The sequence below is a fragment of the Protomyctophum bolini genome, assembly GCF_963924005.1.
Source record: "Protomyctophum bolini genome assembly, chromosome: 14".
NCBI classification, from domain to species: domain Eukaryota; kingdom Metazoa; phylum Chordata; class Actinopteri; order Myctophiformes; family Myctophidae; genus Protomyctophum; species Protomyctophum bolini.
The window spans coordinates 21316368-21331789 of NC_137875.1; the positions used below are offsets into that span (position 1 = coordinate 21316368).

Genomic DNA, 15422 nt, shown 5'->3' on the forward strand with positions numbered 1-15422 from the left:
AAACTATAGAATTCAAACTTGATCCATAAATGACAAACGGTACAATATAATTGTTATCAGTAATAATCATACCAAACACGTCACCATTAAAATTACAAATTGATCGTTTATTGTGACTGTAGGTGCTGGGCAGCAAGCACCACATGTCTTGTGTGGAAGAGGACGGTTGTTCCACTGCAGCTAACCCATTCCACCATACTTCCACGGCGCAACCAGTGGCGTTTCCAGGAATTACATTTTGGGCAGGCAAGAATTACATTTTGGGCAGGCAAGATGTGTTAATCAGTAGCACTAAAGGTTTTCAAAGAGATATACCTGCCAGACAGTAGGATACAAAGGCTGAAAGGCATGCATTTGCATTCGAATGGGTGATTGAGGGTCGTGCTCTACCGCAACGGCCAGTCCGCTGTCCACTAATAGTTCTCAGGTCTTGTTTTTGTCCTAAGTGTATGGATTTTGGCCAGGCAGAAAATGGATTTGGACAGGCGGACGCCTGTCCTCGCCTTATTGTAGATACGCCACTGGGCGCAACCATGGTGCAACCACCTGTCACGTCTCGGCCCCCTTACCACCGTGGCCCAGTCAGTTTAGAGCTTGCCCAGTCTTAACTTCAAAAAGAGGGGGCGAAAAAACAAGAAAAACAACAAAAGATAGTCTACTGTACATTGGCAGCCCTTGTGCATACAAATTTTGGTTAGGAGCAAACTACCGCATGTATGTGTTTTAAATTATCCCCCATTAGCAGCACGTCGGCAAAACCGTTCACACCTATCACCTATCGGCTGGAGATGCGCCATCACCCCCCCCCCCCCCCCCCCCTCATTCAATAATGTAATCCACGCTACGCGCCTGGCCGCCTGCCCCTTATTGTATAGCAAGCGGCCCATGACGTCAGCTGCTGCGGCTATAACCGATAACAGGCTCGACAAGCCAAAAGCTTATTGATACTCAGGTCTTGATAAATGCCGAACCGGGTTTGTAATGGACCCGATTTTCAGGCTCCATCCCTAGTCATAGGCAGACCTGGCTCCCTTGAGAAGACAGACTCTGCAACCATTGCACACAAAATGAAGTGGAAACTGACTGTCCAGTGTCCACTGTACCAGGAGATCAGAGACACATACTTCCCGCAGATTAAAATCACCCGTGATGAGTTTGTAAACATGACAAAAACCTCCCATATCTGCTTGCAATAAGCAAGATTCATGAGCTGCAGTGATGGAGAGGGATATCAAATGGAACACAACCACCTTAAAGACTACTAATCATTGATTTCTTAAATATTCAACTGTTTAGATTGATTTGTGATGATGGTTCTTAGTTTACTTATGATCCTAGATTACTATTTCTATTCATTTGATGTATTACCTTGTGTTTTCCTGGATTAAGAGCGTCTGCAAGAAAAATAAAAAACAACAACTATATTAGCAGTGATAAGATGGGACCAAGCCTTTTAGGCTGCTCAACAGTGCCACTTTAGGTCACAGTATTGCTGCTGTTGGTACCCCAGGCAGACAGACATGAGGCATGAGTTACAGTATGCCTGTTCAAAGTGCATGTTATCGCTGCTTGTAAATTGTTTCAAAGTCCTGGCAGGTTTAAGGTCACTCAGTGGTATTGCAGCTGTTCGTACACCAAACAGACAGTCAGACAGAGAGACAAGACGATTCATGAAATATTTACACAATATTCGAATCGTGGTCGACCTTTCAGGAAGAAAAGGCAGTATATGGCATTTGATCGGTAAAAGCAGTTTGATTTTCCTAGTAAAACCCTATTATACTTTGGTGCCCGGGCTGTATAATAGTTCCACTCTTTTTCCCCTCTACACCAAATCTCTTCGCCCAAAAATTGCAGATCAACAGGCCTCTAGGACGTTTTGACAACATGCATATTTGGATGTGCATTTTCAATATTCCCATAGCGGTTTTGGCTGCTCCACAATATGTTACTTCCCCCTGAATCTTTTTACAATCTTTTCCCCTGTGTCTTATTACAACATGCACTAGTAGAAACAAATTATGAAATAGATCGCTCCATTTAATCAGAATCGGAATCACATTTTTTTGTTTCATCACAACATGCAAACTAGTGGGTGGAATTTGTATTTGTGCAAGTTCCATCGATTTAGATTGTTTCCAGAAAGAGAAAGTGTGTGTGTGTGTGTGTGTGTGTGTGTGTGTGTGTGTGTGTGTGTGTGTGTGTGTGTGAATGGTAAATGGTGCATTTATATGGCACCTTTATCCAAGGCACTTTACATAGATTGTGCATTACATTCACCCATTCATACACCGATTGCGGCGGAAGCCATGCAAGGTACCAACCAGCACATCGGGAGCAATTTGGGGTTCAGTGTCTTGCCCAAGGACACTTCGACATGTAGACGGGAGGAGCCGGGATTCGAACCACTAACCCATGGATCATTGGACGACCTGCTCTACCTCGTGTGTGTGTGTGTGTGTGTGTGTGTGTGTGTGTGTGTGTGTGTGTGTGTGTGTGTGTGTGTGTGTGCGCGTGTGTGTGTGGCATATCCATCTGAACATTCTATTATGCATGCACATGTGAGGTATTATTAAATAAGGTACATGAGCGTAGCAGCTTAGCTGGTATACTGTTCATAGACCATTAGATATTAAGGTGCAAGAAGAGTATCAGTGCGTTGTGCACATATACATTCCACTGATAACACACCGATCATTACACACGCACACGCACAGCCTTGTTTACACTGGACAGTAATGTGACCCATTATGCAATAAGAGCATGTTTATTCAAGGCATTGTCTTAAACCGGGAAACTGTTGAGCGCTTTTTGTCTCCGTGTGGGCATTAAAATCCCTTGTCTCATTTTGTGAATCAGACTTATTTGAGTTCCCCATCATGGATTAAAATGTTGTGTTTTGTATTTCAGTGAATGACGAGGAGGAGGAGGAAGGAAAGGAGATCACAGGCGGTGGCGCAAGAGTGACTGACAAAGTATCTCTCTACAAAGGAGACATCACCGGCCTGGAGGTGGATGCCATCGTCAACGCTGGTAAGGAGAGGACGCTGCTCCCTCAACTAACTTTAATACTGTTTGCTGCTCGGAAAGCCTCAGCTCTTAAATTGTGTTCGGCTGCCCTCTGGTGTTGCAATCCAGGAATTGCTGGTTCATCATGAGACATTGCTCACTCACAGCACAGTACACAAGCCATGAATAGAATGGACTGGAATGCATGGCAGTGTTGTTTTTGGTAGCAAATTTAGATTTTAGTTTTAGTCCTATACTATAGTCTCTTGAATAGTTTTCATTTAGTTTTAGTCACCCGGAATGTTTTGGCGTTGGTCTAGTTTAAGTCCCTTCCTAACATTTTAGTCTAGTTTTTATTTGTTGACGAAATTGTCGGTATATTTAGTCTTGGTTTTTGTCATCGTAGCTTAGTTTAGCGTAGTTTTCATTTAGTTTCCATTTAGTTTTCGTCAGTGAAAAAAGGTTAGTTGACGAACATTTCTCGTCTTAGTTTTAGTCAGACTCTCATATGGAGATTTGATGGCATTGATCACTTCCACACACTGACTGGACCACTAACTATGCCATTATTTATTTTACTTCTTTTTGCTGGCGCGGTGCCTTTCCTGAAATCACTGAAAGTAACTTCCCCTCTCTGTTCTCAGCGGTGACAGAGTAGCGAATAGTCATATTGGAAATAATCTCAGGAGACTGATTTGTTGGAGTGAATGCTGGAGAACTGCTTTTTTCTTTTTTTTACTTATTACATTATTACATTTTTTGCTTGGTTGTTCACACAACCTCCTTGCAACGCAAAAAGCTGCTGAGGGATGTGTTGCTATTGATGACTTTTCTCACTATTGATGACAAAGTAACAGTGCAAATAAATGTTGCTTCGACCACTGGGGGGGGGGGGGGAGGGGAGAGAATAACTCCAGACCATTAATTAGATTTGCTTTTGGCATTCAATTTAATTTGCAGCCGTGCTGGACAGATACACGTCTGTGCTGTTGTAAAACCCACACATAATGAATCGTATATTAATCAAATATTCTATATTGTGTTGCTTGAGATTGAACTAACACTATCAGTGTGGACTCTGTAGTGTGCGTGCAGGCTCTGCTCACAGGGTGTGTAGTGATGCGTCTAGTGCATCATGCTAGAGAGACAGGGTGTGTAGTGATGTGTCTAGTGCATCATGCTAGAGACACAGGGTGTGTACTAGTGATGTGTCTAGTGCATCATGCTAGAGACACAGGGTGTGTAGTGATGTGTCTAGTGCATCATGCTAGAGACACAGGGTGTGTACTAGTGATGTGTCTAGTGCATCATGCTAGAGACACAGGGTGTGTAGTGATGTGTCTAGTGCATCATGCTAGAGACACAGGGTGTGTACTAGTGATGTGTCTAGTGCATCATGCTAGAGACACAGGGTGTGTAGTGATGTGTCTAGTCTAGTGCAGCATGCTAGAGAGAGACATTGCATGTGTGCAGGGGGGGTAGACTTTTGATTTCGTCTTAGTCTTGAATAACACACCATTTAGTCATTTCTGAAATTCTTTAGTCTAGTCTTTGTCGACTAAAGATAAAATCTTGTAGTGTTTTTAGTCTTAGTCTTAAATGCAATGTTAATTTTGCCAGAACAGATTTAGTCTTAGTCTTTTGAATATCACACCATTTAGTTTTATTCCCATATAGTCTTCTGAAATAGTTTAGTCTTAGTTTAGTCTTAGTTGACTAAATATCAAAAAACTTTGTCTTTTAGTCTTAGTCAACAAAATTAATACTAGTGTGGGCGGCGGTGGCTCAGGGGTAGAGTGCCTGGATGGGAACCGCAAGGTTGCCAGTTCGAACCCGGGCTCCCCCAGAGTTACTGTCGAAGTGTCCTTGAGCAAGACACTGAACCCCTAATTGCTCCCGATGTGCTAGTTGGTGCCTTGCATCGTTTCCGCTGCCATCGGTGTGTGAATGGGTGAATGTAATGCACAATCTATGTAAAGCGCCTTGGATAAAGGCGCTATATAAATGCACCATTTACCATTTACCATTTGTGTGTGTGTGTGTGTGTGTGTGTGTGTGTGTGTGTGTGTGTGTGTGTAGACTTATTGTACAGTAGATGCAATATATGTTGCTGTAATCAATAGTGCATAATCTGTGATTTGGAAATATGTCGCAGATGCATTGCATTGTGCCAGAGCCAGTGTATTACAGATTCATATAAAACAAAGAAAACCAACGTAAATCATGCTTAAGTGCGAGATAGTGCAACATGTTCTCACGATTATCTCACTTTGCGATGGATGCCTGACTCCTCTGTGGTGATTTGGTTTCATTTGGAGCCTCTTAAGCGGTTTCACTAATTAAACGAGTACCGTAGCCTGGGATGAGGAAAAAAAACAAAACATTTGGTCTCAGAAAAAGGTACCATTTTGATTTGGAATGTTTCATGCTGCCAATAAAGAGTGGGCTGTGAGAGTGTGGTGTGACTGTGAGCCATAAAGGTTGAGAGCGCCAGTGATTTAATTAACTGTGAGGAGGCCTTTGCGGCCTAATGAATGGTAATGAGGATTGAATATTACACTTTTTTTTGTGTTGTGTGGACTGATTAAAGGCTTGTAGAGCACAGCCTGTCATGCGAGTCCTGATTGAGTTATGTGCTGGTCAGCTGCCAGGCCGTTCTGAACGTCGCGTTGTGGCGCATTGTGTACTTGTAGATCTGCTGTTTTCAAATTATTTGTATACATTTCGAACTTGTGATATGGGGCATTCTGATGCCAATACTATAGTACTTTTACTCAAGTCTATTTTGATTACTGTACTTTTACTTGTAACGGAGTAGTTCTACATTTCAGTATTCATGGTTTTAAGAAGAAGGTCCGGAGGGACCGAAATGTTGCATTAAAAAGAAAATACTCATGTGCTGGTGTATTCTATTCAAATACACAGTGTGTATTCTATTCCTTTCATTGATGTCCACTGGCCTACGCAGTACGCACCTGTGCAGACGCCTGATTTTTAGGTGTGCAAAAGTTTTTTTCCTACAGTTTACTTAAGTAACAAAAGTGAGTACCGGTACTTTTTCCATCACTGGTTGGCGTGATTGCTGCCTGACGATTTCCAGAGTGTGTCCTCCTGTTGAAAGAGATGGCGTGGTTTTGGTCTACAGCAGTGATTTTCAAACTTCACGGACCCCCAGTTTGATACAACAATGTTTATCTCTGGGACCCCAATATTGACTGTAAAAAAAAAAACTGGTAATTTTAGTATACAAATGGAACCAAAGTCCATTTGGTTCCATTTCTCTCTGAGTGACAGACCAGTAAGGAAAGGGTTGGTTTTTATTCATTAAGTTTCCTGGGGACCCCCTAGAACCCGCTCAAGGACCCTTGGGGGTCCCCTGATGCCACATTGAGAACCAGTGAGCAACATGTATAGTATTTCCATATGTCTTATGTCATATGCACTGTATACTTTATTCATATATTCACTGTAAAAGAATAAAAATACCACTGCTATTATTTAGTGCTGTCCTTCCAACCACAGTGCAAGCAGTAGTAACTCATTTTTAATCACCACATGACGGTGACCTTTTTAAGGGGACAGAATGCACCGCAAATGTCAATTCAATTAAACATGAACAAATAATGGCAAGCTTTTAGATTCTCCGGTAACACAATCTAGGGACTGTCTTTACTTGACAATGATCGGTTCCCATGGAAGTCACTGTGTAGCAGAAATAAAATTGGTTTCTTTAATCTTTAGCCACATGAAATACCATCTAAAAATACATCCAATATTAGGCTTTAATAAGAATATCAATCCTTTAAATGAGTTTTTAGTGAGTGGTGGTACTGCTCAATAAATCCTGTACGTCTGCACCAGACGGCTACTTTTGAAAGTATGTCAGATTTCCCACTTTTCATCTGTCTGTTCTTTTTTTCTTTTTTCTTCTACTCCCATATTATAAAGCTGTGTCCCTTTGAGACCTGGTGCCACGTTTGAAGTAGCATTTGAATCTGTTATTCTCTTCATTCTTGGGCCATGCAGAGAGTCATTGGCCAGTAAGCCAATATATGGCCAGCACAAAATAAGAGTCTGAATATAATGGAGGTTGGTTTTGGCGTCGGTGTAGATTGAGTGAGCTGTATATGTACGGTATTGTTGTTTTTCTATTCTCACTTCTGGTAGCAGCATAACGTTGCATTTTAGTTGACATTTGCAAATTGGTGGAACTTCTCTTTGACCTTCCATTTACTCAGATGAAACGGAAGGGTCCAAGTATGCAGTCTGGATAATTGCGTAGCAGACAGTGTCTGATTAAATCCAGACAGCCTTATCTTGGTTATTTAACATTTATCGCCAAAAGGGAACACAAACAAACAAAACAAAGCTCTGGAGTAATAAAATGGCATTAAAAAAAATGACTCGAGCAAATCTGTGATCAGAATCAGATTGGATCAAAATAATAATAATGAAAATCCAGCGTGGAAAAAATAAATATATAACATCCTGCTTTATAAAAGCCGGCGTACATTTATTCCAACGGAGGGCCAGCGTGAGCCTGCATGTTTTATGGCGGCAGCCCGTAGATTTTTAGATGGTGTCAGGGTGCTTTATGTTTCCTATTAAAGTTTAATTATTGGGCTCATTGAGTTCCTAATTCTTGCTTAACTCTGCTTGTGTCCGGGGTTGGACAGGAGGTGCTCCCGCTGTCACCTGGGCGAGAGCCTGAAGTGCGGCGGCCTGGTTGACAATCGGAGAAGCGCGCAGGGGGGAGGGAGGGCAGGATTGACATAACGGGACAAGGTATCTCGGGCCGTGCCATCCGGTAGAGGCAGATGGCGTGGCCTCGGCCTGCTGTTTGAGACTAGCAGCCACCCCCACCCTCTCTGCATGTGTCCTCCACGACCACACCACCACCACACTCCATCAACTGGAGATGGATGGAGCTGCCCTCACACACACACACCCTGTGTGACCTGCTTATTTGTTGTGTTTTTAACCACGTACAACCTGGCATCTCTGTTTTTTGGCATGTCAGACATACTGTGTAGTGGCAGGTGAACGTGATAAAATAAACTAAAAATGTCGAAACATTTAGTACTTTAGATGAATAAAAAAATCACACTCGTTGAAGTGAGGGGCGCTCTTATCATCGTACATCATCATACATCATCTCATTCTGGCCAATCACAATTTGCGTCCTCACCTTTGTCATCAATGTTTGTGTTGTTACGCAATGTTTGTGTTTACACAGGCTGATTTTTAAACCCTCCTTGCTGGTTTTACTGCAGTCTGTTTGGGTTCCTCCTCACGGAGGAAGTGGTTTGGGGCTGCCAACCCTCACCACCCTAGTCTCTCTGGCCGTCCCCTGTCTCTCCAGACTGTCACTACCCTCTTCGTGGTCACCCAGTCGGTCCCTGGTTGTCCTACTGGTACTGTCTCTCCCAGAGTTATTCAGTTAATTAAACATCTACTGATGCATGAACTTGGACACGTCATCAGTGTTGTAAACCTGGAATCGTTGGGTGTTTCTCGGTCTTACAACCGACACCCTCCTCCAGGTGACCCGGCCAAGGCTGGGCAGACCCTGGGCCTGTGTCCAAGAAGCCCCCACTGTGTCCCCAGAGACTTGGAGAACAAAAATAAAATGGCGTTTAAGCCGTTCCCTGTTTTGCTGCATGGGGACCCCCGGGAAATTGCGAAGGCCCTCAAGGACCCCTGCAGGCGTACCAGACCCCACTTTGAGCACCAGTGGTATTGATTTAAAAAAACAAAGCGTTAAATGGCTGTGTAGTAGAGAAACAGGGACTTGTGTATAAGATATGTGTACAACAGATATCAGGGAGTGCATGCCTCGTCAGTTTGCATTCGGTACGCCGTCTGAATTAACTTGTTTTTACCTCCAGAGAGCAGACGGAGCTGTTTGGTATTGATCCACCGAGTTTGAGTGGCAGACGGCTCTGGATTCATATAGAGGATAGGTTTTTCTCATTAGTGTCTGTCTGAGCCATGGCATGCATGATCAAACGGCCGTAGACGCACTGTACGCCTGTCATTTTATCTCACAAAGACCTTGTGAATAGCAGGCAATTTCAGTGATTGATAATCCGTTGCATTTTTTGTGTGTATCTTCTTACCGTATCTCTTTCAGCATGATATCAGGCAGTATCTGAGAGGAATGCCGATGATCGAGCCGTGTTGAATAATGAAAAGAAGATCTAGCAGGACTAGTCGGGAGTTAATCCACATGATTTATGTTGCCTTTACATTTTAAACAATTCAGGACGGGAAGCCCTTTTGATCTTTTTAAGTTTTTAAGTTATACTTTAGCTATTGAAAAATAGCAGACCTACAAGCTCATAGCGAGCTTGTAGATCTGCTATTTTTGAAAGGTCATGAAAACGTGTGCAATTCTTTGAATATATATTCTGGAACAACATATTTTCAGATGGGTGTCGGGGGGGCCAAATACATCCTGGGGCTCCTTGACATGAAATAGTTTGAGAACCACAGGACACAGTAGAAACAGGGTTTTAGTTTGAGACCCACAGGACACAGTAGAAACAGGGTTTTAGTTTGAGACCCACAGGACACGGTAGAAACAGGGTTTTAGTTTGAGACCCACAGGACACGGTAGAAACAGGGTTTTAGTTTGAGACCCACAGGACACAGTAGAAACAGGGTTTTAGTTTGAGACCCACAGGACACAGTAGAAACAGGGTTTTAGTTTGAGAACCACAGGACACAGTAGAAACAGGGTTTTAGTTTGAGACCCACAGGACACGGTAGAAACAGGGTTTTAGTTTGAGACCCACAGGACACAGTAGAAACAGGGTTTTAGTTTGAGACCCACAGGACACAGTAGAAACAGGGTTTTAGTTTGAGACCCACAGGACACAGTAGAAACAGGGTTTTAGTTTGAGAACCACAGGACACAGTAGAAACAGGGTTTTAGTTTGAGACCCACAGGACACGGTAGAAACAGGGTTTTAGTTTGAGACCCACAGGACACGGTAGAAACAGGGTTTTAGTTTGAGACCCACAGGACACAGTAGAAACAGGGTTTTAGTTTGAGACCCACAGGACACAGTAGAAACAGGGTTTTAGTTTGAGACCCACAGGACACAGTAGAAACAGGGTTTTAGTTTGAGACCCACAGGACACAGTAGAAACAGGGTTTTAGTTTGAGACCCACAGGACACGGTAGAAACAGGGTTTTAGTTTGAGACCCACAGGACACGGTAGAAACAGGGTTTTAGTTTGAGACCCACAGGACACAGTAGAAACAGGGTTTTCAGAACACTGTCAGGACTTAGAAGACATTTTGTAGAATCTGGTGTCAGTCCTGAATGGGTTGAACAGAACTTAATGCCTGTCGTTTTTCTCTGCTCAAGTTCACGTGGAGTTCAGGCGAGTGCCTGCGTCCCACTCTCTCTCCGACGAGAATGAGGTCATAAAGATAGCGACGCGAAGTGCAGAGGAGCACTTTTTCCCGCCTCTCTCTCTAATAATGTCTGTGTGGTAATTATACACAGGGGTTGACTCCCCATCCATTACCCGTTGTAAACCTTTCACATCTTTCTGCACTAAAGATCGCTATTTTATTTATTTATTTCGTTAGTTTTTACATGAGCCAATTTAGTGTGCTGTGTGTGTGTGTGTGTGTGTGTGTGTGTGTGCGTGTGTGTGCGTGCGTGCACAAGGAATTGTGGTTATGAGCGCTATTAAAAAAACCAACTAAAGGCAGAAGAGGTTTGAGATGAGCATCAGAGAGAGGTTATAGGTTTCTCTCAGTCCGTATTGGGATACTTAAGTAACGGCCACATCAACAGATGTGATGATGATGAGAGAGTACCCTGCAGTAAAATAGAGTGATCTCGGAGTGCACAATTGGTCCATTTGGCTTTATTTGTACACTGAACTCTCTGAGTTATGGATCCATTTGGTTCCATTATTTGTACACTTGAGTTGTGATGATGAGAGAGTAAGAGTGACCCAGGGCAGCGGTGGCCGAACGATTTGCGGAGCGGTCTTGATATCGGAAGGTTGCTAGTTCGTATCCCGGACCGGCACGTTAAAATTACCACCGCTGAAGTGCCCTTGGACAAGGCATTGAACCCCTACCATGAAATGTTTTTTTTTTTTTTTTAACTTGTTTTTATTTATTTTTTTCATTAAACGGATGGGTCACATTGGGCAACACAGTACATATCGTAATTGTTACAAGTCTTTTGTTACATTTCTTGTCATTAACTTTCACAGTGTAAGGGGTCTTTACAGTTCCAGGAGAGTAAGGGAACCCTCTTTGAGTAGTTTCAGAATGTCTTAGTTCGTTCGTTTCCAGGTATAGGTTTCATGGTAATCACACATCGGTAGAATAAGACAATAACTAAAGTAAGTAAATTACATAAAAAATTAAATAAAATACGAAACGAAATTAAGGGTAAACAAAAGACAAAGCAAAAACATGAGCGCAACAGATACATTTATGACATCATTAAATGTCACCTCTTATTCTTTCATACAAAAATCCTTTACAAAATATCTATTCCCATATAATAATATCCGTATAATATCCATTTCATCCAGTATCTGTAAAACTTTTCTGTGCTTATCCTAACGGCGAAAGTAAGTTCCTCCATTTCGTATATGTTTCGTACAATGGCTGTCCACTCTCCCTTCTTAGGCGGGCTTTTATCTAGCCACTTTTTGGTTATTGCCTTTTTTGCTGCCACTAGCAGTATTTTAAGAAGGTATTTGTCTGTATGTTACACAGAACCATGAAATGTTCTATGAGCAGGACCTGGCTGTAAACAAGTTCTTGAGCTTAGTCCAGTTACCCTGGGTAAACATAGTACCTTTCCTTTTTGAGTGGTGCAACCACTCCTACAACCAGCAATGTCCATGTACCTGTTTGTGTACCTGTTTGTGTACGTCAATGAGCACGAGTATGTTACTTATTTATACCAGTAGGGGGCGCCAGAAACAGAGAGAGGGGTAGTGCTGTGTCTCTAATGAGAGAGAGAGAGAGAGAGAGAGAGAGAGAGGGGGGGGGGGGGGGAATTGCACCACTCAGTTCACACGCGTGTGATTTTTACCCTTGCAGGTTAGAATACAGTGGCATTCAGTTTAAACGACATTAAACTGACTTTGCCACTCGATTTGCCATGCCACCTTATGCATGTGCATACCCAGGCCTCTATATAATTTTAGTTGCATCAAATGTATTGCTTTAAAATCAGTTACTTGCGTACGAAGGAATATAAATCAGGTTTGCCATTTCTCCATTGTGCACTGCTTTCACTGTCATAATATACTCTATAAGCAGGATATAGTACCGGTATGTATACAGGAAGGCACTGTGTACAATACATGCCCTGCCGCCAGCCTGTGTTTAGCATTATCGTATATGTACTAGTCCATACCTGTTCGGGGTGTATGACATACCCAATCCAATCCCTACCTCTATCTGCCGCGCCACTTATTATTACACTTGGTTGAATGCTTTATTCTGAGTGGTCAATCACCAAATCCGTTGGTGTGTTATTCCTGGATAATGACCGCTCCGCTCCTTTCTGAATGCTGATGTCATGCGGGTAATATCAGACGGCAATGGCATGAAATTAAATCCTCGTATAGCAATTAACCTCAATTCTGCTTAAAGCCTCCCCTCATGTTGTTGAGTGAGGTGAGATTCAGGGGAAGCGACATGAGTTGTGAAAATGACTTTACGCGTGCTATTTCAATTGTTCGGTTGAAACCAACGCCTTGTCAGTGTGGTTAGTTAGTGAAAATGGCAACACTAATTGCTGCGCATATGTGAACTCCTCTGTGGCATTATCAGACTCGTATGAAAGGGCTGAAATTTGAATAATGAAATGAAACTAAAAGGGTAACTCAGAGGGTGTTTTTTTATTATTATTGAAAAGCCTGCTGCAGCAGTTACGAGATCCAGCCGAATCCTTAATATAATTCTGAGATTGTAAAAATTGCCCCAAATGGAACCCAGGAGAGTTCATTTAGGACTATGTTTAGACTCACAGTTACATGGACACACATTTCTCTGTATATACCGTAATTGTGTCAAGTAAGTCCAAGGTACATTATGTGCCTCTTTTGTCACAAGTCTTAAAATGAATAACACTGACTGTCTAATTTGTTTGAGGATAACCTTCTGAGTACTACTGTAATTTATTTTCTTTCTATTTTTAACCCGCTAATATAGAATAGAAGTTCAGAAAGAAAAGTAGCCAACCATGACACATTTTCTTTCACTTTCACAAACTTTCATCTGATAGGAACTAGAAAGTATGGCTCTACAAAGTTAGACCTCGCATTGTCTGTCTCGACAACTTTAGGGCACGTCTAAAGGTCTTGTTGCCATATTTCACTTCATATTCTCATCTCCGTTTTGCACCTAGAGGGCGAACCGTCCAGAAGAGTTTCCGTGTGTGCAGCCTATCTATCTCGCAAACCAACTACTGGACTGACATTTCTTGTGCACGCTCACTGCCATGTTTGGGCAAGACCGACGCCATCTGATCAACAAGACATCAGAGATCCTCAGGGAGGCTGTGTTGTTATTAGACCCCATCTTGTTTACACTGTCTTGGAACAAATATAGGCAAAATTGGTGTTCATTGCATCCGTCTATATCTGTGGTTCCCAAACTTTTTCATGTCAAGGACCCCCAATGCTCAACAATTCTCTACTAATTAGCCTGCGGAGTGCGGACCCCCATTTGAAGAGATATGCCAGGGACCCCCATAAGAGAAGATTTTTACAGCTCTAGCAGTGATTCTCAACCCGTTTAATTTCAAGGACCCCCAGTTTGACATGAATTAGGCTACGGACCCCCATTAATGTCTGAGACCCCAATTTATATTGTAAAATCAATGTTAATTCAACTCTGAGAGTGTACAAATGGAACCAAATTGACCAGCTAGGGTCCATTTGGTTCCATTTGTACACTCTCAGAGTTACAGACCCATAAGGGTCCATTTGGTTCCAAACTATCATTTAGCTGGGGACCCCCTGGAGCTCCTTCAAGGACCCCCTGGGGGTCCCTGGGCCCCACTTTGAGAACCACTGGTCTTATATAATTTGCACTGTGGTCCAGTATGTTACCGGCAACGCATTATGTCTCACCACCACCATCGCAGCCTTTTAGGCCGACATCCTGGCATGAAGTGAAATTGAGAGCCCCCTTTTTTCTTTTTTTTTTGGACAGGTGGGCTTTTCACCCCTTTAGTAATTCATGAAGTCTGGGAGGCCGTTGGCGTGGCGTGGCATCCTCCTGTCGGCGCTGCCGTAGCCCGGCCTCTCCATTACTTTCTGTTAGACCGTGACAACACACAGCCCGAGAGCCCCAAGAGAGTGTGACTGCACCAGTCGATCTGTCTCCCTCTCTCTCTCTCTCTCTCTCTCTCTCTCTCTGTAGATTCACACCCTGTGCTATACTGTACCTCCCTGAGAGATGCAGCCGCCGCTATATGGCTGCAATTTATTCTCGCGCCGTTTGAAGGTCCCCCTCTCTCTCTCTCTCTCTCTCTCTCTATCTCTGTCTCGGTCTGCCTCGCTCAGCCTCGCAGTCCATCACGGCGTACTTTCGCCCTTTTTTCTTTTTTTTTTACACAGCCACGTACGCACTCTTACAGTAAGGGCCTTTTGCACCAATCACCGAGTCCACGCCACAACCGTAACAACATCATCAGCGTGGATGCTCACATAATTAGCGTTATTGTTATATGGTTATAGTTATCGTGTTTGGTGTGGAAAGGCCATTATTTTCTGTCCGTCTGTCACATATTGGACATGTATGCCTGTTGAGACTGGCGAACCTACTGGGCTCTATTTCGGTCCATGCTAAACCCCTTATTCCTAAGCCAATCTACATCGACACGTTGTGAGTTTGTAGATTGGCTATTTTAACTATATGTTTTTCAAAATGTTTTAAAAAAAGAAAGGCAAAGTATAGTTTAGGGATAAGGGGTTTTAGCATGGACGACAATATGATGTGTATTTACATGATGCACACACAGCACAGCCCGACTGCTAACTTCTTGTGCAAACTTGTGATGGTTGCACTGTCACACGAGGAATGAAAATCGATGCCCCTTGTCTGGAGAGAAGTTGCTGCTCTGTTGAACAGTGAAATGACTGCAGCGGGGGCGAGTGGACTGCACTGAATCCTGTTCCTAAAGGCCCGGGTCAATAGTACCAGCTTCATGAGAGCCTCCTTACGACACACACACACACAAACAAAATCCTCAGTGTTCGTTCGCAACCAAACGGATCCGTGAAGGTCCATTCGGTTAAATATCGCACACGGGTTGTTGGTCTCCAACAAAACCTGTGTCCGGGTCCTTGCCGCTGTGAACAATTCCACGCTCTCTCCCTCGCGTTTAGTTTATTTTTCCATGTTTGTTTAC

The 15422-nt window shown here is 43.1% G+C and overlaps 1 protein-coding gene across 3 annotated transcripts in view; it reads left to right on the plus strand.

The window, feature by feature from the left end:
- The window catches only part of macrod2 (mono-ADP ribosylhydrolase 2), a 646577-nt gene that overhangs the window by 10660 nt on the left and 620495 nt on the right, over positions 1–15422 (plus strand). For all 3 annotated transcript variants that reach the window (XM_080781639.1, XM_080781641.1, XM_080781640.1), the window contains exon 3: positions 2911–3033. In XM_080781639.1, coding sequence (XP_080637765.1) covers positions 2911–3033 — 123 coding nt within the window. The remainder of the gene's footprint in view (positions 1–2910; positions 3034–15422) is intronic.